The sequence below is a fragment of the Macrosteles quadrilineatus genome, unplaced genomic scaffold (assembly GCF_028750875.1).
Source record: "Macrosteles quadrilineatus isolate MER2022 unplaced genomic scaffold, UCM_ALF_1.0 Scaffold_1__1_contigs__length_201487025, whole genome shotgun sequence".
NCBI classification, from domain to species: Eukaryota; Metazoa; Arthropoda; class Insecta; order Hemiptera; family Cicadellidae; genus Macrosteles; species Macrosteles quadrilineatus.
The window spans coordinates 155,580,951-155,607,960 of record NW_026542594.1 but is presented as its reverse complement, the minus strand read 5'-3'; the positions used below and the strand labels follow the sequence as shown (position 1 = coordinate 155,607,960).

The 27,010-nt window shown below is 34.7% G+C and overlaps 1 protein-coding gene across 1 annotated transcript in view; it reads left to right on the top strand.

Moving 5' to 3' along the window:
* LOC128987967 (leishmanolysin-like peptidase) overlaps window positions 1-27,010 on the top strand; it is a 170,410-nt gene that overhangs the window by 104,867 nt on the left and 38,533 nt on the right. Inside the window, exon 2 of the mRNA XM_054409122.1 lies at window positions 24,364-24,464. Coding sequence (XP_054265097.1) covers window positions 24,364-24,464 — 101 coding nt within the window. The remainder of the gene's footprint in view (window positions 1-24,363; window positions 24,465-27,010) is intronic.

Here is a 27,010-nt window from a genome sequence, read left to right as displayed (position 1 = left end):
GTTCGCTAAAAATGTACGAAACATTATAATATACTGAACACTGTATTTTAGGTACGTTAGGGACAAAGTTATATGTCAAAATCTGTTTTAATGTAAATAATGGGTTGGTGAAACGAATGGTAACTAAATAATAAAATTTTTGTCCACTACGTTAAATTAAACCCCCATTTATTAACTCCCTACTATATTTTGTTGGTCATTTAGTTGTTGTTTTTAACTGCATGTACAACGTACAATTTTGTTTTCGTTTACTCGGAAAAGGAATGATTTGATTGCGTATTCGAAATGAAGAGGCAACACAAAATTAATATTCAGATCATATAGGACTTTGGCAAACTGACAATCGGTTACAATGACCAAATCTAACTTTCCCTAGTAAACGGTGCCAACTGTGTCATCAGTTCAACCTCGTCAGGTGATTTATATTCCAGTAGTAACGGCACACATGTTACATATTTATCAACAAAAGTTTTCACTTTGTATTTTAAATTTGTTATGTTGCCAGTACATTTCAATGCGAGCTCTAAAGTGGGCAACCGTACAAAGCTGACATTTATTGAAAGTTACAACTAAAGTAATATTATTTAATTAACTTATGTATGTTTTCTAACCAGCTTTGTTGAAAAGAAGTTCCAGAGAAAGTTAATGTAAAAGAATGCTCATAGATTTCTGCTAATTTAATCTTAATTTAGATTATGTTTATGCTTTATACGAAAAGATTCTTTCCTTTGTGCAAAGTTATTTCTTCGTCTTATGGTTTGCACAAGTTACAAGAAAACCCATTATAACGTCTTGCAACGTAGCTAAGAATTTTGAGTTTAATGAATAAACAAAGTAAATGAGCTACTCACTGAAATACCTTACTTCTCTGTGCTAAAATTAAGTATGTTTATGTAACCGTTTAAAACATACTAAGCTTTTCAACGTAAATAAAAAATTTTCAAATGTTTTAATTTAAGAGTAGCCAACAAATTATTTAATTGCAGAGAATCAAATCCAAACAACCAGATGGGCTCATGTATATAAAACTAAGTTTAGAACCTGGTGACGTACTTAAATTTATCGATTAAACAGGCAATTACTCACTTAATATGAGTTTGATTCATGAATAGCTACATCTTCCTAGGGTTTTATAAAATCACATAGATATCACAATAAAAAGTACGTTATAGACCAAACAAAAATTAATTTACATTTTAGAACTAAAAAGTTCAGTCGTATACGATATATTGACTGCAATTTTGTAATAATTTATTCTTGTTACAGGTTCGTATAGCTCTTCATACGTAAGTAGTGCTAGTGTTGATAATTCCTAAGAAGTCATTATAATTTGTAGCATTCCTATTTTAATGTACACGTTGACGGTAATTAAATTTCAACATTTTTAGTAATATCGAAAAGTACTCGATTTGCTTTTAAAAAGTTGTAAATATTTAGGAAAGTTTCTAACGCAGGTGAATTAAGTTACTATTAAACTAATTAAACTCTTAGATTCGCTTTGTTTTAAGAAAGAGAAGCAATTAGTTAACTTTGTAAATGTAGTCAACACGTAACAATTATACCCAAACTCGGTGTAATGTAAACAACTCCCTAAAGGCAGAACTAATAAATAACCTCTCGCTGAGGATGATGTCGGTTGTGTGTACCCGTGAATATACTTGGTATATAAATACTTTTACAATAAATATATAATTTTCGGGTCTTTAATATAAAGGAAAAATCTAGCTGGCAAATTTTATGATTCTGTTTTCTTTTATCACTCCAATACCAAGATTATTATCCATGTAGAAATAATCACTATTCGGCATGTCCATGACATAATAAATGTAGGGCATTTTTCATATTATCGTTTGATGTATAAACTTTTGTGTAAACAGATAGTCACTGCTTGCAATCAGTCCTGATTGCTAATCAATGGCTATATCTAGTACAACAAGTTCTACCAACCGTTATAATTGGTCAGATAGTCAAACCAAGTCCGATAGACCACGTCCCACGTCTAACCAAACATGTCTAGTTAGATATTCCTAGGATTGATCAAACATATTCGCTTGATTCGATCAGCCAAAATCAGACAGAAAACTACATTAATTGTAAGCAAATACCCACTTTGTTTATTAAACTTATTATTTAGGGTTCAGTGAAATAAGTTAGTGATTTTACACGTCATGACTATGTTCTTTAATTATTTGCGATCTTCCATTATCATGATACAAACACGACCATCTTTTTTGTGGTAATGCAACTGTAAAGTACAACTTATTGTTTTCATGGTCTCTGGTTGTTTGCATTTTTACCAAGGTAAAATTTTACTTAACAAAGTTGTACTCACGCGGTTTACTAAATTACTTTTTGTGTGTATAATAGTCAAAAACAAAGTAAAAAATAAACAGACACAGGGATTGTAAAAAAATTGCAAGAAAACGTTTTATGGTTTTATTTTGTAGTGTTGGCTGTACAGAGTGACATAGCCTATTAAAAGTTGTAAAAAATCAGTCCACGGGAAACCCCCTACAATCACGATAAAAAATGGCGGCATTTCCCAACATTGGACAATTAGAAACAAAGATACCGATTTCGATTCGATTTCGATTTCTTGTCATGAGAGCCGAAGCCCCCTGACTACATACCCGGTACCTATCCTTGAGGACATACCCGGGCCCCATGATGTAGGCCGAAGCTTACGCATCAACCTTTAGCACATCATAGGCGGATGACTTAAGGTCATCAGGCTCACCGGCTGCCAAAACATACCCTTCGGAAAAAGGGTTGCCCCTCAATCCTAACCAGGGATACCGGCTACTTGTTTAAGCGTCACTCCACCTGGGTTCCACTAGGTACAAAGCCCTAGAGGACCATAATGGAGCGCCCCGACGCATTTAGTGCAAGCAACACTCGGGACCTATCTAATCCCTGACAGGCAGAACCCGCCATCATAGCCGGAAGGAAGGGGACCGTCAGCAAGCTGACGGGGCAACCCCAGCCTCCCATTTACACCACTACCCGATCGAGGCCTTACCCAGTTGCTGGGAAACCAGAGATAACCAGAGCGATAGATCCCCGGATACCCCTGGCGGGCTCGGACCCAGCACCCAATCTACTTCGTTTGCCCGTCAGACCCAACATCACTGCCAGGCCATCAGGGTTTCCCAAAAGGAGGCAGGTATAGAAGTGGGACCCACCCGGATGAACCTATCCACCAAAGGTGGCGACACCCTTGACTCAATTGAGGTTCCGGGAAGAACCCCCCACTCCCACACTCAAGATAACCATACCGTCCGTAATCAGAGACAGGGATTGGTTTGCATAAGTGCCTACAAACCGTTGCCCTCACACTGCGGAAAGTTACGTTTCCCTTGAGTGTCCCCATGAGCTACGGGTACTTGCCCGTTTTCACCTCCAGGAAAGGCTACTTCCAAAGTCGAGGATTTGCCACACAGAATGCTGGTCGCACACAACAAGCAGGCAGAAACCCAAAGAACCACAGACACAGGTAGGTTAGAGATTATGATGCACTTCCATCTCTCCTAGAGCTAAACACCCCCCCATCCTGGATGAAGGAATGTCACTGGGACCCAATGCCCAGTCGTCCATGTCTGTGGCCTACTTGAAATGCCGATTCCAACACCGGACAGTTACCTCCCCTCTGGGGGCTAGCTAGGGTCCGCGTGGTCGCTAGGCCACGTACCCACGCAAGCGTGGGCCCCCTGCGGAGACAAACAAAGATACCACATGCATTTTCATGCGAATTGATTTGGGGCCGCCAACGATATTTATTAGGGGTTAGTACTTCATTTCGATAGGGAACACTTTTGGCCGCCATCTTGGATCCACCATATTGGATATAAATACTAAAAATTTTAAAAGCAACGATGATGTTCTGACACATCATTATAAATTAGATTTTCACGCTGATTTAAATGCCGAGATCCATTATTAAATATCTTTTTCCGTTTTAAAGATATATTCAAACGAAAACTTTCCCCCATACATCTATATATATATAAAAGGCAAAGCCCTCACTGACTGACTGACTGACTGACTGACTAACTCACTCACTCATCACTAATTCTCCCACTTCCCACTTACCTAGGAGGCTGAAATTTTGTACACTGATTCTTTAGGCATTAAATAGGAAAACTAAGTGGTTTTTATTCTGATCGGACTCTCGGGCTCCGCCCCAGTGGCTCTGGAGTTTCCCATGTTAACCTAATGAGTACTCATATTTAAATGGAATTAATGAATCATAACAGCTGTTTCAATTAAACAAGTTGGTTCTGTTCTATGAAGTTCAATAGCATTAAAGTTACAAGGATTACCAACAGAGTGCAGCACTATTATTTTTTTTAAATATTTGACAACAGCTAATTTGAAACCAAAAGGTGAGTGAGCGTAGCGAACGAACTTCAACCTGGAGGCGACGTAGCGTAGCGAATGAGCTAACCTGAAGGCAAGTGAGCGCAGCGAACGAGCTCCAACCGTAAAGGCAAGTGAGCGCAGCGAACGAGCTCCAACCGTAAAGGTGAGTGAGCGTAGCGAACGAACTTCAACCAGGACGTGTGAGCGCAGCGAACGAGCTCCAACCTAAAGGTGAGTGAGCGTAGCGAACGAACTTCAACCAGGACGTGATTGAGCCATGCGAACGAGCTCACGCATGAAGTTAAACGGGGCAAAGCCCGCGGGTACAGCTAGTTTCTTATAAACGTTTCGTACTTTGAAAATTTTATAAGATTATTTTTCTTATATCCTCAGTTAATAACACGCTTGCAGTTTATTCTAGCCTTAAAATATTTAGTGCTGTAAGGGCTTTCATTTGAGCTATTGATCATTAAAATCAGACGAATTAAAGACGAGGTACGAATCCCAACCCAACACAATACAGTATTAAATTTAACTTTTTAGAAATAAGTTTTTATTAAAAGATTTATATCTCGTGTTGTTAATACGTGACCAAGTTATTTCGGGTCTCAAATTACAGTATTCAGTAAATGTTTGGATTTAATTTCATTAATCATTGAATAAAATATGACAAATTCAAAATGAGTCGTGGACCTTTATTTAAAATTACATTATTTTTATTTTTAAAGTTACCTTTAGTTACAGACATATATTCCAAATTGTAAATAACTTCCAAAACTCTTTATACTATTAAATAACTCATCAAAGTATTGACTTTTATTTTAGCTATGGGTGACTTTTTGGGAGTTATTTAGAATTGGGACTTTATGTCTTTAACTAAAGACTTAAGCTTCAGTAGCTCATTATCTTAAATCCACTCCTAAAAAAGTACGGTTTGAACGAAATTTAAGTGTCACGTTTTGTTTTCTCATATTTGTATTTATTATCACCTGCACTGTAATTTACCTTGGTAATCTGCTGAACTTTATCCCTCTTCAAAAATCTTACTCTACTTATCTCAAAAAATCTGCTTACTAGTAGTAGCCTATATAAATTATTTTGAGTCATCGAGATGTTTTTAATCTCTAAATACTATACCCATACCGTAGTCTATTATTTATAGACTTTGTGTTCTGCACCCTTCCATTTATTTCTCAATACAATCTTTTCTTGACAATTTGATTATTAATTGATTTTCCTGTGTCAGATTGATTGATAATTACCTGCAGCTAGTTTTGGGTAATAAGTCTGTAACGATACGATATCTTATTAACGATACGTTAATAAGATACGCCTCAGTAAAATGCCTCTTAACTGATTTTACCATTGTTGTTACAGTTTCTTACACCTCCGTATGACCAGTTAGAGTAGTCGTCTAGGGCGTGTCTATTGCAACTATGGTTGTGTAACCGTCGCTCACTGTGTCAGTGCCATGGGCGGAACATTCGTTGAGTTAATTCATTACAAGTTCACTGGTCTATACAATCCAAGCTAAAGATACTCACTTTGTCTAAAACTGTATTAAATCGTTGTATTAACATTCAATTTACAGTACTATGATCAAATTTTCATATTCGGGGAAAAGTCTTCCATTCGGTTATTCAAAGACCATTGTCTAATCGTTATGATCTTGTGATCCAACTACAGTTCATACACGCTTCCAGTGTTTTATTATGTACCGATTCCAAGATTCCATCACTTATCCATCACATACATCTACTAAGCATATTCTGCTATTCACAAATAAGTAGATGCAAATCTTGCAAGAGGAAAAAAGTATATTCTTTGAAAACGTCAATTACACAATGCTTTAGGCGGATCATCACTATGCGTCCCTATGCACTACGCACAGTAATATATTCAACTCATGGTTAAGTCTGCAGCATTGTTGATGTGGTACACTGAGTTGTCTGGTACACATCAACCCCCTCCCACCGCTAACCGTCTGCTGCAGTCTTTAATATGCTAATTGACTTCTTTCTTGAATATTGTTTGCTTTCATTTATAATACATTCCTCTTTTATAGATATAGATTCCATTCCTGGATTTTCTGTAAACACTTTAAACATTATTGTCTGTACCTATCCCATCCAACTACGTAAAAACGATCTTTAAAAAAAAACGTTAAGGGTCATAGTCCCTGCGGATTATGTTTCTAATAAAAGGTGTTTTCCTGAAACAGAGCTATTTAAATGGATTAATTAGCCATGACGACAAATTTATTTCATTATATGATAATATTAAATAAATAGGATATTATAGCAGTTCTACACGAGAGCGATTTTTTTAAAACGTACGTGGCGTACATGGGCTCGCGCATGCGCAGTGAACACTTCAAAACCACGTGCTCAGCCAGTGTTACTTGTCTGACTGCAAACGAACAAGTGTACGTTTTGGAAGTTTCTGTGCGGTGTGAAAGGACCGCGTACAGTACGTACTGTACGTACTGTACGTACAGTACGTCCAGGCCTTTTCACACCGGCGTACTGGACGTACTGTATGTACAGTACGTACAGTACGTACTGTACGCGGTCTTTTCACACCGCACAGAAACTTCCAAAACGTACATTTGTTCGTTTGCAGTCAGACAAGTAACACTGGCTGAGCACGTGGTTTTGAAGTGTTCACTGCGCATGCGCGAGCCCATGTACGCCACGTACGTTTTAGAAAAATCGCTCTCCGAGCGATTCACACAAAACCATCGCGTACGTACTGTACGTACAGTACGTTCTGTACGCGCGGTGTGAACGAGCTCATATGATAACATGGGCAGCGATTTGTTGAATAAAAAACGTACCAAACGTACAGTACGTCCAGTACGCCGGTGTGAAAAGGCCTTAGATAAGGAAATCTACGACTAAATTAGTCTACCCTGCCCGCTCTGATCTAACCACAACACTACATACTACAGCTGTGTAATTGGCTGTCTAACCATTAACCCAACAACATCAAATCACAGACAAATGAAGTTACACAAGCAAGGTGCGCTGTGGTTGGTTGGAATTTGACCACTTTGCGTAAAACGTGGTTTGGAATTCTACCTTTTATTGGAGAATGTTATTAAACTCATTACATAACACAGTCTTATGAATACGAATTAATCCATTATATAAAGGTGATTGAGGAAAGATTACTTGTTCTCTAGGATATTGTCGAATATAAAAGATGTTAATTACGATGGAACCTCCATTTATCATCCCTAACAAAGCCAGCGGTGTTACCTAATTTAATGTCACCGAAGTCTGTGTTTTGTGCGTTCTCTGTTGTATCCATTGTTTTGAAGGACAATTTTACTGCTAAATTGTTATGTTCGGCATTTTTATTTTTCCTGTTGTTACTGTAAGTCAGTGGAGTTTTCATGTCAGGTGCTACAGACGCTTTTATGGGAAAGTGGTACAAACCCTTTTACTAATAAGTCGCGGACCAAACACCCTCAAAATACAATGTTATCACTTTAGAAGTGTTTGTACGGTCAAAAGTGTATTGGTAAAATTCAAATGCAATTAAATCTCTCTAAATGTTTTTATTCATTTAAGAACACTTCGTGGTAAAATTACTGTACTTAAAAACTTTTCTTTGCTTGTTACTGAACAATATATAAATGTTTACATAGGTTATGAGGCTTAGCGAAAACATCGCTTAGGTCATCTACTAACGCAGTAGGCCTATACTGTACTGACTTGACCGAACTACCGTACGCGTCGTGGGACATAGGCTTAATAAACAACTCAGTTGAGTCTCCAAGTACGTGATTTGCACTCCACGTGGCAAAACATGTCTATATCACTGTTTATACTCTAGGTCGTAGAGTCCTTTTTAAACAGTTACAAAAGACGAGTTTAGAATTCTATCGCAGATAAACTTGATCCAAGAAAGGTATATAAATAGTTTCAATAATATGCATGTGGTATTTCGTATACATTTCATGTGTACTCTGCCAAAAAAATAAGCTTGTTATAATCTCCCCGTCACAACATTTACTGTTTTACTGTTATGTTTACGCATTGGGGTATATGGTCCAATCGATCTATACAATTAGATGTATACATCGATGTGTTTTCATAATGCTCGCATTGGGCGGTTTATACGTTTGGTTATTATTTTATTTCCTTAATGTATTGTTTTGTGTAAATTATAGTAACAAAATAATAATAAACAATACATTTTATGGATATTGGATTTAACATTAAACATGCATATCTTTAAATATACTTGAGTAATGTATTAAGTTAAATATATGCGTATTAAGTTAGCGATTATGTTATTGTAAAATCAAGGGCAGTAACACGCGAAACTATACATCTCGCATAAGACTGAATTCCATTATGATTGAGATGAAAAATAACAAATACTGTTACCGCTGTACCTATTGTTTGGCGTTTGGTCAATAACGATATTAATTTATGTTTAAAGAAGAGCATATTAATAATATTAATTCATATTAATGAACATGGAAAACAAACCGATTACCAGATCATTATTTACTCTCTCGTCACACTTAATGGTTTAAATTCGTTGTGATTACTGAGAGAAATACTTTAAGCCATTTTGAATTTTATATAATCACAAATTATATTTGAAAAAATATATATAATCACGGTCGTAAAAAGAATGAATTATTTATTCCATTTCGTCGGTACTAAGCTTTTAATTGTTAATAAAATATACCATACAAATGTTCTCAATTTAAAATGTAAATATGTTTAATAGTTCTCTAACTTGTATTAAGGTACTTAGTGATTTATTACGCTAAAATTCGTTTATTTAATTCATTATTTTATTCAAAGGGTTTTGCGTGGATTTGTATTTCATGTGTGGTAAACACTGAGGAAAGATTATGGGCAACTAAACTACAGTATAAAATTACGTTCCGTTGTTCTTGTATACAATCCTTCGAAGTTGTCCATTCAAAAAAATAATTTTTTTAAACCATAATGCTAATAACCATTTAAGTACACCCGAGCATACTTCAGGAAGTTTCTCCATTTATACTTATCGTACAATACCAACACCAACATTTAGCTTAGTCACCTCCAAAACTATTTGATACCTAAAATTATCCTCACAGATTTATATTTTAATCCATCCAACACACTGTCTGAAAACAAAGTCAATAAATCGGTAAGATAAGTTTATAATATAGTCAACCTGTGGTGTGGGAACAATAACTTTTACCTTAGGTTTGCAGCTTTATTGGGTATTAAAGTTGGCATAAAGGGCCGTTACCATTCCCCCAGGTGTTGCCGGGTTAATCTCACATTCATAGCTTCCTACAATCCTCACAGTAAATGGTAAATGCACTCTGTACTCTTCTTTGTGCAACTGCACCTGTGGACGAATGGTTATTGGCTGCACACAATCATTCCCATTCACCTTTTGTTTTATGGTGGTTTAATGTGTCTACAAGGTATGCTCATTGTTCCTAGCCCTCGCGGTTGTTTCTCTGAGATCCGATGAAGTAAACAAAGATTGTATACTGTTATCTGAAAACCTAGAAAAGTCATTAGGGAAGTATTGCAACTTTAATGATTTTCCCCAAACTACTACGTTACTCCAATCACTTAAGCCATGATAAAAGTTAGTTATTGACAATCTAATGGGACAAGCTAATGTTGTCAGATTGATGATACCGTTTATTTTAGCGAATTTCCCTATAGGGAAGTAGCTATTGCCGTAGGTGGCACGGTAAGACCTAGACCCCGGACTGATTTACTTTTTCATTTTGATGTCCCCAGAGGCCAAAAACACCATTCGTTCAAATTTTTATATATGTATATATATACGTCGGTGAACGCGATAACTTGAGTAATTTTTGTCCGATTTTGATGAAATTTGGTTTAAAGGTGTAAAGTGGGATAAACTTGAATGAGTTGAAGAGGGAACGGGGCTTTACGGGGGTAAAAATTGTTTTTTTTCACTTTTGACCCTCAAAACACAAAATTTCCTGATTTCTCTTTAGACCTTTTTAAAGAGCTTAAAAAACAAATAATTTAGTATATAAAAGTATTTTTGTTCGATTATTAGTAACGGAGAAAATTAAAAAAATTGTAAATTTAAAATTTCCATGTTATTCTTATGGAGAATATTGTCAAATGTTGTAGTTTGCTTGTTTATGGATATATTTTGATCAAACTTGGCAAATTTATTTATTTTGTACTAAGCTATCAATATTTTACTCAAAAACACACTTTATTAGTTCCCTTGTAGCAGCAAACCTAGGTACTCGTTAAACCACATGTTATTAAAATATATTTAACTGAAAATCAATTCAGATAATTGGAAGTTCGCTTAGTCGGCAGGTTTGCTGCGGCGGGGGTATTTAATTACCAACTAACTGTGATTAACGTGTTTGACTTACGCAAAATATGTGTAAAACTTTGGTTTAACCAAGAAGTGGAGCAAAACATGTAAAAATTATAATTTTTGAGAAATGTTTGTTTCAAACTTGTGGTATCTGTATTGTATTTGGACTTAAATCGGGCTTTCCACATTTTACATCAGTGTTCGTTAATTTTCAAAATTGAGTTATCAATTGAGATAGGGAAGTCAACTAGGTGCGTATTTTAACCCAAACATGAGTGAAGGATGATTGTAGAATGGTGTGAGATGCATTTTACAGCTTTGATACCAAGATCAGCAGTCTTTAGCTAGGATCATTTACAGCTGTGTCCAGTTTCGAACCATCAAAAAGCTACCAACTTTTCTCAGGATCGTTCCGCAAACGTTCCACTGTAAGGCGAGCACTATTACCACTGAGCTGTAAATATTGGCCCTACATTCAATATGATTTTTACATTCGTACGTGTATACGTGTACATTCGTGTACGGGAAACGTGATTAATTTGTTCATAAACTACTTAGGTAAACTAACTAACTACTTAGGTACGAGTATTCTATACTCGTATAACAATCCTGGAGATTGTAAACGAAACAAACAGGTTATTTTAAATGATAATGTATTCTAAATCAGGCATGACTGTGAATCTAATTTTGTTTGACATCAAAATGTGTGTACACTGAGTCTTTGCACATCCTTAGCTCTAAAAGATACATTGTTCACTGATATTTTCATGAATGTGTTCACTTTGCTACGGAGTTTAAACCGTGTAGCAACTAACCTTATGTTTCTACATATTTATGTATTTGACGCAAGGCCTTTTCGGACATTACAACATTGTATAAACCCAAATAACACAAGGCAATTACGGTAAACCGACCAATTAGGGATAACCCGAGTGTCGTATATTAGTGTTTATTAGTCACTTAACTCCAAACTGCGGCTTTAACACACATTTTCGAGATTGCCAGAAGATAATCTAATGGTATTTGTGCTAGCTGCGTAGTAAATCCACTAGCAAGGTTAAATATGAAAGTCAAATATAAAATGAAGACTTGTGTTGTAATAGAAAATATTGTACTCACGTAGAAAATATTGCACCATCTGCGTAGTATACCAGATAGTAACGGACGTATCCGCAACCAAACTTGAACTCTGGGAATTTATTGCACGTTACTAATTAAATTATGGACTTTAAAACTAAACATGCGGACACTTTTGAAAAAAATTGAGTGTTACTAGCTTAGACCTCATTCCATCTCAAGTATATGTACAGACAACTTAAGACATTTCCTTTAAAAGCATTAGTATTTTTGCCTAAATGATTGGCAAACCTAAAAACAATACGCAAAATAGTTCATTTTCGATTCATCCGTCCATTCTGGTTCGCTAAATCAGCTGATTTTGTTGTTGGTGTTTCTATAAAACAAGATCCGGTATTATTTGACTTCAACAGTTACGTACTCTAGAAATAGTTTCCAAATCTAATAGGTTTTTTTTGTCCTAGGATGCTAGGCTACATACATTCCTACAGAAAACGGAAACATAACCTAATTGACATTTTATATACAGTATAGCTAAAAGTAATATGTGTGTTATGGTAATTTTGTTATAGAAGGAAAATGGTGTGTATTGCGATTACAAACCGTCATTGCCGCTCTCCAAATCTAGAGTTTTTGAGCGGCAACACGTACTTTGCGCCCTACTCAGCTAGTACTCAGCCTAGAAGCTAATAAATCTTAAACTTACCTGGTATAGAAAATAACGAAAAAATCGAGTAAACGCCTACCTGCGAATGAGAAGTGGTTTTCAAAGAGTTCACTGCCCTGAGTGATGCAGCTTCAGAGTGATCCGCTAAGTGCATGACTGACTAGATGCATGGGTTTGATTAATCCTATATATTACATGCTACGTCCGCCACGTGTTGATTATAGTTAAATGGGATTTCGTCCGATGTTGATGTTTAATTTCGGACGGCTGTTAATGGCTTTTGGAGGAGTTGAATGAATAAACGTGTTTAATCATAGCTGAGTTCTATCGTAATAGATGATATATGGCTACGTTGTTAGATTGTACAAAGATGATTTATATTATACAATACATTAAATAAACTAACAAAGACCTTTTGCACGAACCGGTTTAGGTTACACATTTCATACCACAGCATGCGGTATTCTAATTAAATTATTTTAATTTAAGATGTATTCAGTTCAAAGTACTAAATATTTTTTACCATCAATGACGTTTGGTAATGAATTACACTATGCGAATACGTAGCATATCAAAACCTGTAAGTTAGTTTTTACGGCTTACTTAAAAGAGAATATAATTTTAGACTAGTAAACGTACCACTTCTATTTAGTACAAAGGTTCGCTATTCAATTTGTGTTGATCCACCGTAGGTTGGACCGATGTATGATTCTCGCAATATTTGTATGTAGGCTTATATTGCTATCTTGTAAATGTATTTACGTAGAAGGACGTTGAATTGCAACGTTTTATAAAGGATCGGCGCAAAATTATCTGGTTATAATAAACAACATCAAAGGGTACAATATTGAATATCACATCAAAGATCTCGTTCGTTAATGAAAACTATAATCAGGGGCCTACGTATATTTAGTATGTAATTGCAAAAGCATACTCAGTGTCTTAACTTAGTGATTTATAGGTGACGTTATGAGGCAATGGAAGGTGATAGTGTTTGATGTATTTGTTGGAAAAAACAGATTCGTTGTTATTACGATTATTCGTTAACCAGAAATAACAGATTGAAGGGTTTGTCTCCTTAGCAAACACAGTTTTCCACCGGGAATGAATATTTTTATCAAATAAAATATAAGCTCATTTCTTCTTCCATAATCTAAAAAAGAGCACTATGCTTCTTAAGTCATCCTAATACAACGTCTAAATTTACAGTATAGAAAATAATACCATGCAAGTACAAACAATATGGACAAATACCAAGAGTTCCAGTGGATGAATATGTAGCTCAAACAGAATTTGTCGTTGAACAGAAGAGGTAATATTGCTCTCCCGCGGCGATGCTTTTCATGTATCGCCTGATTGCTATTTACATGGCTCAATAGTATATTCATATTGTATCGCCAATAAAAAATAAAATAAATGAACGCGCTATTTTATATATCAATTATGACACATTCACTTTGGATTTAGTTATTGTGATTATTGTATCAGTAAAATTACATTATCTGCTAGGATTTAGCGAAATAATTTTTCACCACACTACGATGTTTTTTAGCTGTTTTACAAACGTTTATTTGATGCCGAAAGCTACATACGGATGTTTCTTGCTAAATGATTAAAATAAATCAGCTATTTTACTTTTTGCATACCGTACCATGAAAACTGTCTTAACATGACATCTTAGCATTGTCAGAGAGTTTTAAATGTCCCAGAATAGTCTAATTAATATGCATCACTAATATTAGTACAATTACACTAAACTAGTGGCTTGTAGGGGCAATAGCCCCTGTATTATGGTAATTATTTTGTACGAATTATTAGTCTCATGGATTACCCTACATTGAATTATCATTTAACATTTTTGTAAATTATGATATGTATAATAGTTATTACATACCTGCATAATGCATTTTGATGTCTGCTCTATTTAAAATAAAAATTCCAAAGGACATGTGGTGTGTTTATAATATAAACTTTCTTATCATAATTTACAACTATGGAACATTTTCCAATAAACAATCTTTAAGACTATTAATTAAATCTATATAGATTTCTTTAAATATAGACAAATTATCTTAGAAAAACACATAGAGATAATGTCATCATCGAAATTGTAAACTGCTAATTCTACGACAAAATCTCTCTGAAACAATTTGTTTTTTGTAGTATCCATTTCGGTCGATTACTTGGTCTTTATATGGTTCTAGTACTATTTTAACATAATCTGGCCTCTTTACTTTTCTAAAAGCAACATATAGTTGACCATGGGTAAACACTGGGTTTTTTTAAATAAATGCCCACTTTTGTGAAGGTTCGTCCTTGCGCCAAAATTTTACCAAATCAAATCGTTCTTTGGTCCTACCCTGTGTAATGCAATCTCATTTAAAAGTGGTAATCTATACACAGGAATAAATTCATGTTCATCCGATGCTCATTTATTCTTCTTCCATTAATATTGTGCCAAATCTGGTGCCTGTTGTTTTCATTTCGAGGAACAATAACTCTGCGTGGTAGTCTTTCGACATTATACATTACTGTGCAAAAAAAACAATCCATTGTAAAGTATTAAGCTTAAAAGTATCAAATTTTTTACAGTTCAAAAGATTTGATCTAATTTTTACTTTGTGTTGTTTACTGCTTCACAAACAATTTTACAATAACAAAATAATAACATATGCACATTCAGGTGTAGTTATAACTTTTTTTTTCAATTTATATAATCACAGCTGTGTTTACACTAAATAAAAATACATAAAATTAGATTCTCATGCTATTTAAATGTAAATTATTTTATTCTGTTACACCCTTTTGGCGCATAATTAAGAAAAATGAATAGTTTTTCCTCAAAATTCACATCAAGACCTTTAAAATAAGACCCCTCCCGTCCTTCTACGGCCATACAGTCACTCACAATTTCTTTACAAAAATTTGACTTACGGAATTATATATATTGAAACTGAGTATGGAAAATATATGAGCAAAACCAACGTTTCCTGGGAAGTAACGATACATTAACGGGAAGTAGCAAAGTCTCTGGGATGACATAACTCACACTGATGACTGTGGAGTTTGGTTGTGAGATGTTTGTAAGTAGAAGCATCTACGTGCTCTTCTCAGTCATTCAGATATCTCACGGCTCTAAGTGAAGGTTAGCTTCGATCACGTTCTTACAACAACAATAGCGATATTGATTCACAACGATCTGATCAACTTTAATGTGTTCGAACCAAGCCGTCAACGCCCCAAACCAAAATTGTGTAACTCTTAATGTTTAACTTTAAATTTAATTTTGTGAAACGGTAACTGGAGTAAATTACGTGAAGCGCTATATGCGCATCTGGGATTGATATGTATATAAGATTTACAGGTGTATATTTAATTCTTTTTGTCTATAATATAAGTAAGATGCTGTTGTATTATTCGTCCTTGTTATGTAACATTTTAATAAAAGTACAGTATATGAATGTATATAGAACGGGTGTCAATGCTGTTGAGTGACTCAAACCTGCGTCATCGAGTCAAACTCCATTAATAATAGACCAGTGCTCATAGATTATTACTTGCAACTAAAACATTTGTTTGAAGTTCAGTCTTTCCCCGTACTGGTCATAGCGGCTACGAAAAATATCTGCAGTTTTTATTCTAGGTTTTACTCGAATTAAATATTAATGTTAAGTGAACAAGTAACTCTGCTAGAATACAGTAACATTAAATTATACAGTTTCTTAATCCTTTGCCTTTGAAATGTCATAGTTGGTTTAAATTTTCACGAGTCAAAACATATTATGTTTATAATTCAGAACTTTCAATCTACTGTAAAGCTGTCACCTTCCTGGCAAAGTGAAGTTCTACTTCCGTCTCTTGAGGCTTGCATTATAATTATATAATTTCGTGCAGTATCAGCAAGTTAGAATAATTTTATACTGAGCAAAACTTTGTTTTAAATAACGACACTTTATTATAGGCTTACATAGTTATGATTTTATATGAAAAAATATATAATTTTTTTGCCACAATATTTTTAAATTTTTTGAAACTTTTAACGAAAATCAAGTTCTAAATTGGTACTATATTTGGTGTAAAAGGTCTGTTTCGAGTGGTAAAGTGATCCAGAGCCCAATACACATGAAGATGAATGTCGTTGACGGCGCAGTTGGAGCTCATCTACAATGCTGATCTGTTAGATACTCGTATATCCGACACTTTCTTGTCCATCGTATGTTTTTCGAGTGTGGTTTAATCCCGAAGATTCTATTTCATTTCGGGGTCTTCAGATAGAGCAATAGAATAGTGGATTGATAAAGAAAATAAATTACCTTATGGAATGGGAAAAATTAGTTAAAATCTGTCAGACAAATAGAAATGTTTTTAGTATTCAGTTTTTCTGCAGCGGGGGTATTTACACTATTCTATCACACCATAACTATATTTAAAACATTTCTATAATATCGCCGCCTACAATCATTATATTTCATCTTTTTTTAACACAATTTAATTCTAATTAACTATTCTTTACTCACTTGACTAAACATTGGCAATATTGAAATTAGCAATCATACATTTTGCCCAACTTTATACTTCAAATAAATATGATCGACGTATCACCTTGTTGGAATATCGACTGTAAATACCTTTGGGTCACGTTTGGTGTTACACACGTCGAAGGACTCGGTTCCAAAGAGGCTTAGTAAGTTTGAGTGTTAACTCTGGTCACCACGTAGTTAGCCATCCTCTTCTTAACACCTGCATTGAGTAAATTCATCTATTGACCCATCACGATATTTTGGTACATCAGCGAGTTTTAATCTTATATACTAAAAACACTTTTGTAAAACTTATGACAGCTAGCCTGACCATTCTACTGGACCGAATTACAGGCTCTTGGTACCAAATGAAAGATGTTTTCCTGTAGATGTGCAGAATCCCTTTATAAATTAAAATAGGCTCAAAAATAAGCACAAACAATTAATTTAAAAATAATTAACATGGACATTATGGGTTTCCATGTTGGTGACGAAATAACAACAAAATATAAACAGAAAATCAAAATAAACTGAAGAAATTCCAATCACATGTTTTGTTTACAGCGTAGGGTGAAAATAGAGAAGTTTGCACAATACATACTTTTGGTCAAGTTTTCGACCACGGGGCGATTTCTCGTGACTAGCCTACTAGTATATTTTCTAGGAAAGCTGTAGCCAGTGGTAATGCCATAACAATGACACACGTGCGAATTTAATTTTTGTACGAAATGAACTTGAAAAGCGCAGACAATTAGGGAAGCGAAATGTAAATTACAGAGTTGCTGAGAACAAACTTCACCGTGATATCTTGACCTTGCTATGATTGTCTTTTTAAGTGGATATTGTTGGATTGACCTTGGTGAGTCACAAGGGGTAAATAGTTGCTATCTCATACATCACGGTAATTGTAGATTTGTCTGCGGCTTCGTGTAGGAGGTCCAAGGTCTGGAACATCCTTGGGGCTGCGTCACCACGGAGTGAAGGGTTCCTCATCCTCCGCTCCGCAGTCAATGATCCGATATTACGGCCTTAACGTCTAACAATTGTGGGAACTGACTTGTGGCCCACAACAATATCACGACCCAATGTCACGATGGTTGCAGAAAAACTGCCACAAATGGTTAACCGCTGCAACTTTGGTGGTACGAATTTCACCTACATTTTTGAGGTTGGTTAAGGAAACGCAGTGATTTTCATACTTTTCTTGAACTGGATGGGGAACTTTTGCAACTTAGTTCCGAAACTGAGATGTAAAAAAAGTCAAAATAAAAATGGCAATTTCAAATTTTGAAAATTAGTCAAGTTTTCCAAAAAGGCTATACGAATTCATAAAAGAAATGCAAACTAATGAAAAAAATACATAGTATAAACCTAGAATAATGTAAATATATTTTTTGCAATATATTTGATTTCTTAAGTAATTTTTTTTATGTTGCATGCTATAAATACGTACATCCAATATTTATTGTCGTCCATGAACTAACGTAGATAACAAAACATTTCTCTCAATCCCATTATTTATAACTGTATAGACATCCACTACATTTTAATTTTTAATTATGACAGCCATCAGAGGTTGTTAAAGTATTTCCTAATATTAGTTCATTGGTTTCTAGCTTTTGTTCTGAAATTGGAAATCTAAAAGCTAAAGCCAAGAACGCTAGTACTTTGAAAATAATTTATAATTGAATCCAATCTTTCAGTGTAAAGTGAACGAGGAAGCAAAGGTCGTAATAAAAGCAGCTCAGTAAGAAGCAGAAAGTAAGTGGATGGTGGATTTGTTTTCCCTTGGCAAATAAACCCTTGTTACACACATCCCTCGGCAACATACTCTGTTGTGTATTTACATAATACAATATTATGATTTTATATTTAATTAACCTTTGACAAAACACTTATGGCCTGGTCCAGAAAAGAATTACATTTTTGAATCGATGTTTATGCTGATAGGGTGATTGTTGATTTTGTTTACAACTTAGTGAATAAAATGTCGGTTTACAGATGCATTTTGAGCAAATATAAATTCAGGATTAGTATGGGATGTGCGTGATGACATTCCTTGATAAAAACGGGAACTTAAATACAATTATAGAAATATTGTTTTAGTAAATAAGTGAACTACTTATAATAAAACGCTTTGTTATTTAGAACGCACTGAATTTGCACAGTTAAACTGAGAACTTCCTGGAACTCTTTCTGGCCTGCAAATGAGAATTGAGAATGGCTGGAGTACAATATTTACAACACGCATATTTTTTAATTTAAATTCAAAACATGACTGAAAAGTAAATAAGTGTTTTGCGATGGTCAAAAAACCTATTTTAAAGAAAATACTGTATCGACAAAAAATGTAATATGTTTAATATTATACGTTTATAGTAAGTTTAATGTCCACACACCAATTACCGTTGATTGTCCTTTGTTAAATTCTCAAGTTCTTGTTTTAAAACCGCTTCCAATTGGGATCAAAGTTCTTGAGGCAGAGTGTATTGCAATAAATTAGTTAATTAGTAAACATTTTCTCTTGAGTTTTACGTTCCAGTTGACTTTCAAAAGGTAACTGTTATCTCCTAAACAGTATTATCGTTGATAGAAAGTTAGACCTCATCTATTACGAGTATATGAACAAATACCCATCATAGAAATAGGTTATAATCTGTATACATTGAATGTTAATGCGGACTACACGTGTGGTACTTAAGTAGACACACGCGGCCCGTCGGGTTCGAGGAAAACAGCTTTAAATACGTCTTCAGTTGTTTCAGTGATTTAGCAAACGATAAGAAACCGCAATTGAAATCGTAATATCAGAGTTTAAGTTTGGTAATTTTTAAATCTTGTTTTCATAGATTTGCTTAGATAAAAAAAAACGGGATTAAAGTCGTGCAGTACTTCGGTTATGTAAAATATCAAGTAGTTATGCAAATATCTTCTCGTTTTTATGTTGTCACTATTAAAAAAAGGTGTATGCAGTGTTATCTTATGCTATCCTGTAGTCAATTTAATATCCGTGTAGTATTGTTGTACTAAATAGGGTTAATACGGTTATACTACAGTTATTTTATTATACTCGTAAATAAGAAGTGGTATTATAACTCTAGTATAACCGTATTAACCCTACCTAGTATAACAATACATGGGTATTAAATTAACTACATGATAAAATTAATTAGATAACACTGCATACACAACTGTTTTAATAGTGACAACATAAAAATGAGAAGATATTTGACCGAAGATGTAGTACTTCACGACTATAATCCCGCCTATCGGGTTGTTGTGTTTAAAGAATGTTTTTAGCGGATCAAACGTTTAAAATTTCATTCGACACCAAGAGACTTAATATTTATATTGTGAAAAAAAAAATGAAAAATAATATCAAGCAGAACAAGTATTAATTAAATGTTTTTAAACTCGTTGGTGTTAAAATGGGTTAACTCTCGTGAGTATCAAAGGCGAGTTACCTTGAAAACTGTTATATGTGATGCGATTGTTACCTAAGTGACAGTCATTTGGCAATCGTAATGCTCGTTTGATTACGTTTGATCGACCTTAATTAGATTCGTCTTTACGCGAGTAAAGGGCGCTGTGCTGTGGTAATTCAACCAACTCTTTATGGTTTATTTCAAGGCTACTTTGTAATGTGTAAATCGGTCTCTGTATTTAGTTATGCTTGGAAGAAGAATATTTTAATTCATAATTAAATTATAACAAGCTCACGGTTTGTTTTCTGTTTTACTTTAAATATTCGATTATAACATTGTTTTAATTAAATGTATGTGTATGTTAAAGTCTCTAAAGCTGGTGTTTATAAAAGGAACGCTACACAAAAAGTTAGTTTTCTCTATAAATTGTGTAACTTTTGAAATATTAATATTCATATTTAATTTATGTATGTTATATTTTTATTATTGTTACAAGTCAGGAGCCCCGCGCAACAATAGCCAGGCGCCGTCACAAAGGGTTGTTTGTTTACACGGGTTTCTCAGAACGCACCACTGATAGACAAAAGACCTATGTCAACGGACTACCTCAATAGGGGCCCTAGAACCTTCTACTTCTACGCCGGTTTGTAAACAACGGATGCTCGAACTCTCCACTCTAGAATGTTCCACGACAAACTTATAAAAGGGACCGTCTTCCAGCACACGGCAGTTGAGTTGAGTTGAGCCTTCCGAGAATCGTCGCAGCAAGCGCGTGTCGGTGACCAGTGCTAGTGCTAGTGGCAGTGACAGTGTAGTGACAGTGAGAGTAACAGTGTAGTGACTCTAGTGACAGTGTAGTGACAGTGTTGTAACAGAAGTGATAAATCCTGTAGAGGCTAGCTGTAAGTAGAAACATTGTAAATTAGAATAGGCTTTAGCTAGGTTTAGATAGGGTTAGGTAGGTGTTAGGTAATTCTAATATCTGTAAATATAGAATAATTAGTGTAAATAAATAGTTATTATAAAATCGCCAAGTTTTATTTGTAAAGAACCTGCTAAGCCCGCAACATTATGTTATGCTATGTCACAGTTACCACGTAATATTGGATGACCCGGTCAAGATTAATTTTGTGTAGGTACTGAATGTATAGTGCCTTATCTAAGAATTAAAAATAATAATATAGGTAGTTAATAGCATATCAGTTGTGGATAATATCTCAATTTACTCCAACATCAACCAAATGTTCCGTCACACCACTTTGTATGGTTGAGTTGATATAAGCTTATAGGATTTAAGTATCTATTCCTAAGTCAAAACCAATTAATTTATTATGACTTTTCTAACTACAGTATATCAGGGAAACGCAATAAGGAAACATACTCTGAACAATAAATATTATCGGTTTTAAAATCGTGTTTTTACCGAACTTGGTTGACCGTATAGTCCGACTTAGCTGGATAGCTAATCAAACTCAGATTAGATATTTCCAGTTGCCAAAAATAAACTTATTCGTTTTCAAGAAGATCTAAAATTCAATAAACATTAAATTTATTAAACTGTCAAATTGGGTCAGTGACGTATGTTTAGGAAGTGTGTGTGACGTTTAGTTTCAAGGTCATTGTCATCCTCACATCTCGCACCTTACACCTTGTCTTACTAATCACACATGATTGCGGCTTGTATTGTCTTGTGTTGTCTCGACCTTCGACAGCTAAACCTTCAACTTTATTATTCATCTATTCCGGATTCTTCAGCCTATTATTGCTATATGTTAAACAAAACAATGTTTTCGTAAATACATAGAAATTCGTGGAAATATAATTTAATAGTAGTGATTGTACAGTGTGATATCTGGGACAACAATACGCGTAAGATTCTAAAGACCCGTCCTTACTCAATTTGTAAGTAAATTGCGTTGTCGCAGTATTTGATGAAGTGATAAACAACTTTATTCCCTTCATTTAACGGAAAATTCAATCAGAAATATTGATTTACTGTTGCAGCCTTTAAACTAACGTAAAATTTCTTATTCAAAAGTCCATCAGCATTATACAAACCACCAATTATTGATTTATAACCGAAAATTCTCACTCAAACTGGTATAACTGTACAAAAAAACGTCTTTGTTGAATAAATGAATAAATTTCTACAGAAAGAAGACTTATATTGTGCTAATTTTAAGTTTACTCAAATTACTGGGATTAAAATGTCACTTAAGCTTTTGTAACCCGGATGTACAACCACAGAAAACATACTACTATGTTTTCTGTGGTACAACTCACGAACAACATTCTTCCTTTGTTTTTGTCCACCTTTTTCTACAGCTAATTTCATATCAAGTTGAAAGCAGCCGTGGAATTTTGATTTGTAAATGTAATTATTAGATTTCTCTATCTGGAAACATTTACGTCCTACCTTAGTGTCATAAATCATCATTTAGTTGACGAATTAGAACAACATTCATTCAAATAAAGATTTACCATTTTTTTCGAACTAACCACAGCCACAGTTGGGAAAACTAGAAAGGGTAAATTCTTTTCGCTACGAAAGCCACCTCTAACACCTTAAGAACTACGAAAAACTCATGTTTAACGACACAAAGCGAAGGTATAACAATAATAACCTGAATCTTGTTTTTAGTCAAATATCTCGATAGTCAAATGAGTTACGTTTTAGACTTCGTCAAGTTGAGGTTGTCGAACAGTTCTCTGTAGACATGTCGTTGTCGTCAACAAGACCCATACAACCAGCGGCAGATAGTGGTCCGTGTCGCTGTCTATCTGTAATTCTAATGTGTCACTCTCATGTCACTAGCGGATACAGATACGACGTATTGTTGGTACAATTTATCTGTATCTGTTCACAAGCGATATTGCTTCATTGATGAATATTCAGTACAATTATTAATACGATCTGCACATTAGTAAACAGCTCATCTCTGTAAACTGTATTAGCACTAACGTTGGTAATTTTGCTCTTGCACGGCTCGAAAATCCACCTAAATATTGAATAAAGAAATTTGTTGTTGCGATTAATTAATTCTCTTTATAATATTTTAGTCCTATAAACTGTAACTCGTTTATGGTTTTATCTGTTGCAAACTGTGTATTCTTTAATATTTCGTTGTTAGATTATGATTTCGTTAAGTATTTCCCACGAAGATAATACATCTATGATCTCATCGTCCTTCTCTGTTGAATTCACGTACCTTTTGTTGATTTCCTCAATTACTACGACCTCCAGTGGTTGAGAGATGAGTCAGCATCTTCACGTTGTGTAATTTATACACACTTGAACCCGGTAGTGTTTATGTGACATTGTAATGGTCGTCATCAAACTGCAAACGTTTCGGATTGCAAAAAGAATATGAGTGTGACGCCATGTTGGTTACGTCATCGATTGAGATAAATTTATAGGATACAGAAGATCCTTGAGAATCCAGTAGTTAGATCCACAGATTACTTAGATTATTAGTCCTTAGATAATCAGTGTACAATAATTATGATTTAAACTCAAAGTTACCAAAAATTATGTGTAATTTTAAAAATTTTACTCAAATATTATTATTAGTATGGACACTTAGTTATGTTTACGAATAAACAGATTCAGTATTACGAATAGTGATCACACCAAAGAAGTTACAGCAGACGCGTAGATGTCTCTATATATAATTTCAAATTATGCACATACAACGATCAACGCCTACACACTTACGGACACCTATTCTTCGCTTCTTGGTGTTAACTTGTCTACGAGGTTGAATCTCAAAAATATAAATATAAGCGACTATAAGAATGTATTGTATAATATCAGCAAGGCTATTGTGCTAGCGATAAGTAAGACAATATACGGAATGCCACTTGTGTTGCGATGGTGTTGATGGTGTTGTACTATACAATAGACTCGTACTGCAGTAATTGCTAGACTGCTGAGTGTAGTGTTGATGTTATAACAGAGTTGTTGTGTTGTCAGGTGATCCATGGAGTGCACATAGAGCCGGCGCATGTGATGAGGAAACGCAGCCTGGACCAACCACTCAGGATACTGCTGTACTACGACGAGAGCGTCTACAGGTCAGTACACTTACTATCAAACAAACCTAACACTTCTTTGAACAAATATACTATTAACGTACGGTCTAGAAACACTTTTTACCTTCCCCGTTGCAGTAAACCTAAGCTCTCGTTAAATCTAATGGTATTTAAATAAGGAATAAATATGTCTTATTTGTGGAAATATTTTTAGTAAATATGTAATCAGACGAGTTGAAATTCGCTTAGTCTGCAGGATTGCTGCGGGAGGGGTATTTTACTTATCGCACAGTTTTTACTTTGTCGCACACCAGTTTTCCAACCAAACAACACAAAAAAGCGTGCTGTGATTATGCACGTAATTCGTGTACGCTTGGAAATAGGTTGGCAACACTTTGCAATGTTTCCCATTTCGTTCAACGCTTGGATTTAAAACGTGTTGTACAGTGTTTGAAAGACTAATTATTTCTATATGCTCTATAACAACTGTAGGAAATAGTTATTTGTGTAACACGAGCTCAAATTTCCCTTTTCACCCCACTAGTTACACAAAAAACTAATGTAGAATTGACATGATTCGGATATGAGTCCCTTTTCAAACTTATATATTTGATACAGGTCATATCACCTCATTTGGCATGATTCGCTGTCTTATAGTTATTGATATATTTGGTCAATAAATGTATTATAAAAAATGTTTATCTTAAAAACAACGGGAAAGCCTTTTTTAGAGTCGTTAATATTTTATTTCTTAAACGTTTAATATTTACTTAGTATAGTAATAAAAAAAATTGTGTGATCATGTTTATATGATAGTTGGCGTCATAGGATAATGGCTGTTGAATATTTTAGTCCACCTCATGGTAGTAGGTCTTCATTCTGATGCAGTTCGGGTCTATTGCTGTATCTGTAGGTACTGAGGTCAGGAACCTTGTGCAGAATTCACAGTTGTTGGCAGAGTCTCTAGTGGGACAGGAGACAGGACGTGTAGTAGGTGGGTGTCCCGTTGTCCCAGTGTCACAAGGTCGCCGTGGTCAAGGTCATGACCTTTATAGTGATTTAATAACCATCACTACGCACTTTCGGATTCGTCTTCTGACCATGATAATCAAACACCTTTCCATCTTTGAGCCTTCAAATTATAAAGACAGAGAATTTGCCAATTATACTTTTATCTATTTTTCGTTGTAACTTTAGTCTGATTATTCCTTATGCAAACTAGTAGTTTCAGGTCAATTTATGGTTCTTGCTTTGTGAAATTGTTTGAATTTTGTCAATACAACTACTTTGGAAAGGATAAAATGGTTAAAATCAAACCTTAGCTTATTCACATACGTCCATACGGAACAGTGTAACAACATTTTCAATATCCCACCACAAATTTGCCACATATTTATTGCGATTTAATTACTAACCCATTTCATACTCTAACCACATGCATAAATCAATCAAGTAATAAATCTATGAAGATTTTACCATGCAACAACATAAAACATTAACTCCGCATATGGAAAGCTTTCTACTATGAAATATTTAACGCAAAAAGCTATATTGTTGACTCAGCTCCAAGTGAAGGTACAAATTTATAAATTACGTAATCTGCTATAGTAAAACTCTCTCTAAAATTTAGGTAGCATAATTTTAAACGCCTTTCTTTATTTAAATGAATGTATGTTAATTTAGCAATGTAACAATAGCTAAGGTAAACCTTTATACTTTTCCCATCAGAATTCTTTACAAAAATATGAACAGGGGCTGTTGTACTTATGCAGGAGTAAGCCCCTAAACTTCCACTTGTAAAAGATCTTGACGATAGTGTCCCACTATGACTACAGTTCAGAGGTCACTGAATCCACTATATGACTTTCTTTGATTTGAAATGGAAATCAATCCAGGTGTGCACTTAGAAGAGACAAGAGACTAGAAAACAGCATATTGATCAGTGCTTAGATGGCCATCGACGGCAGTGAAAGTACAGGCCCCGGTATGGTAGTGTACGGGAATGGGATGATTATGTGTTTTAGAAATTTCTATGCGAAGCTCCGAATGTAGTTGGTTAATGAACGTTAAGCAATGTTTGACCTGGGATGACGTCATGCGGTGAAGGTACATGAGCACAGAAAACATACTAAACATACTACTACATGAGTGAACTAACAGGGCATCTCGCTGACATCGTGTTTACGTTATGTAGTATTTTGTAACTAAACATATTTTTTAATACGTTCCAAACATTTAATTTAACTTGTTTTGGGCAATTTTTCCTTAACACTCTGAGTTTTGTTTAATCTCTGTGTGAAGTATATTCTAGGATACATAGTTGATATACCAAACATTCTACAATATTAATACTATTGATTATTCTATGACATAAACTACGTTCATAAAGTTCTTGAAAATATTGAAACAACACGTCATCTTTACCACTGACGTATGTTAGCATCACTACCATAATTTACCGAATATTTACATATGTGGATTAATTCACTCAGCACAAGTAACCGACATATTGATAGATAAGATTAGCTTTTCGTTTCGTTTCCTTATATCTTGGTGCCATTTTAATCTTGGTATTGTACAATATTGAG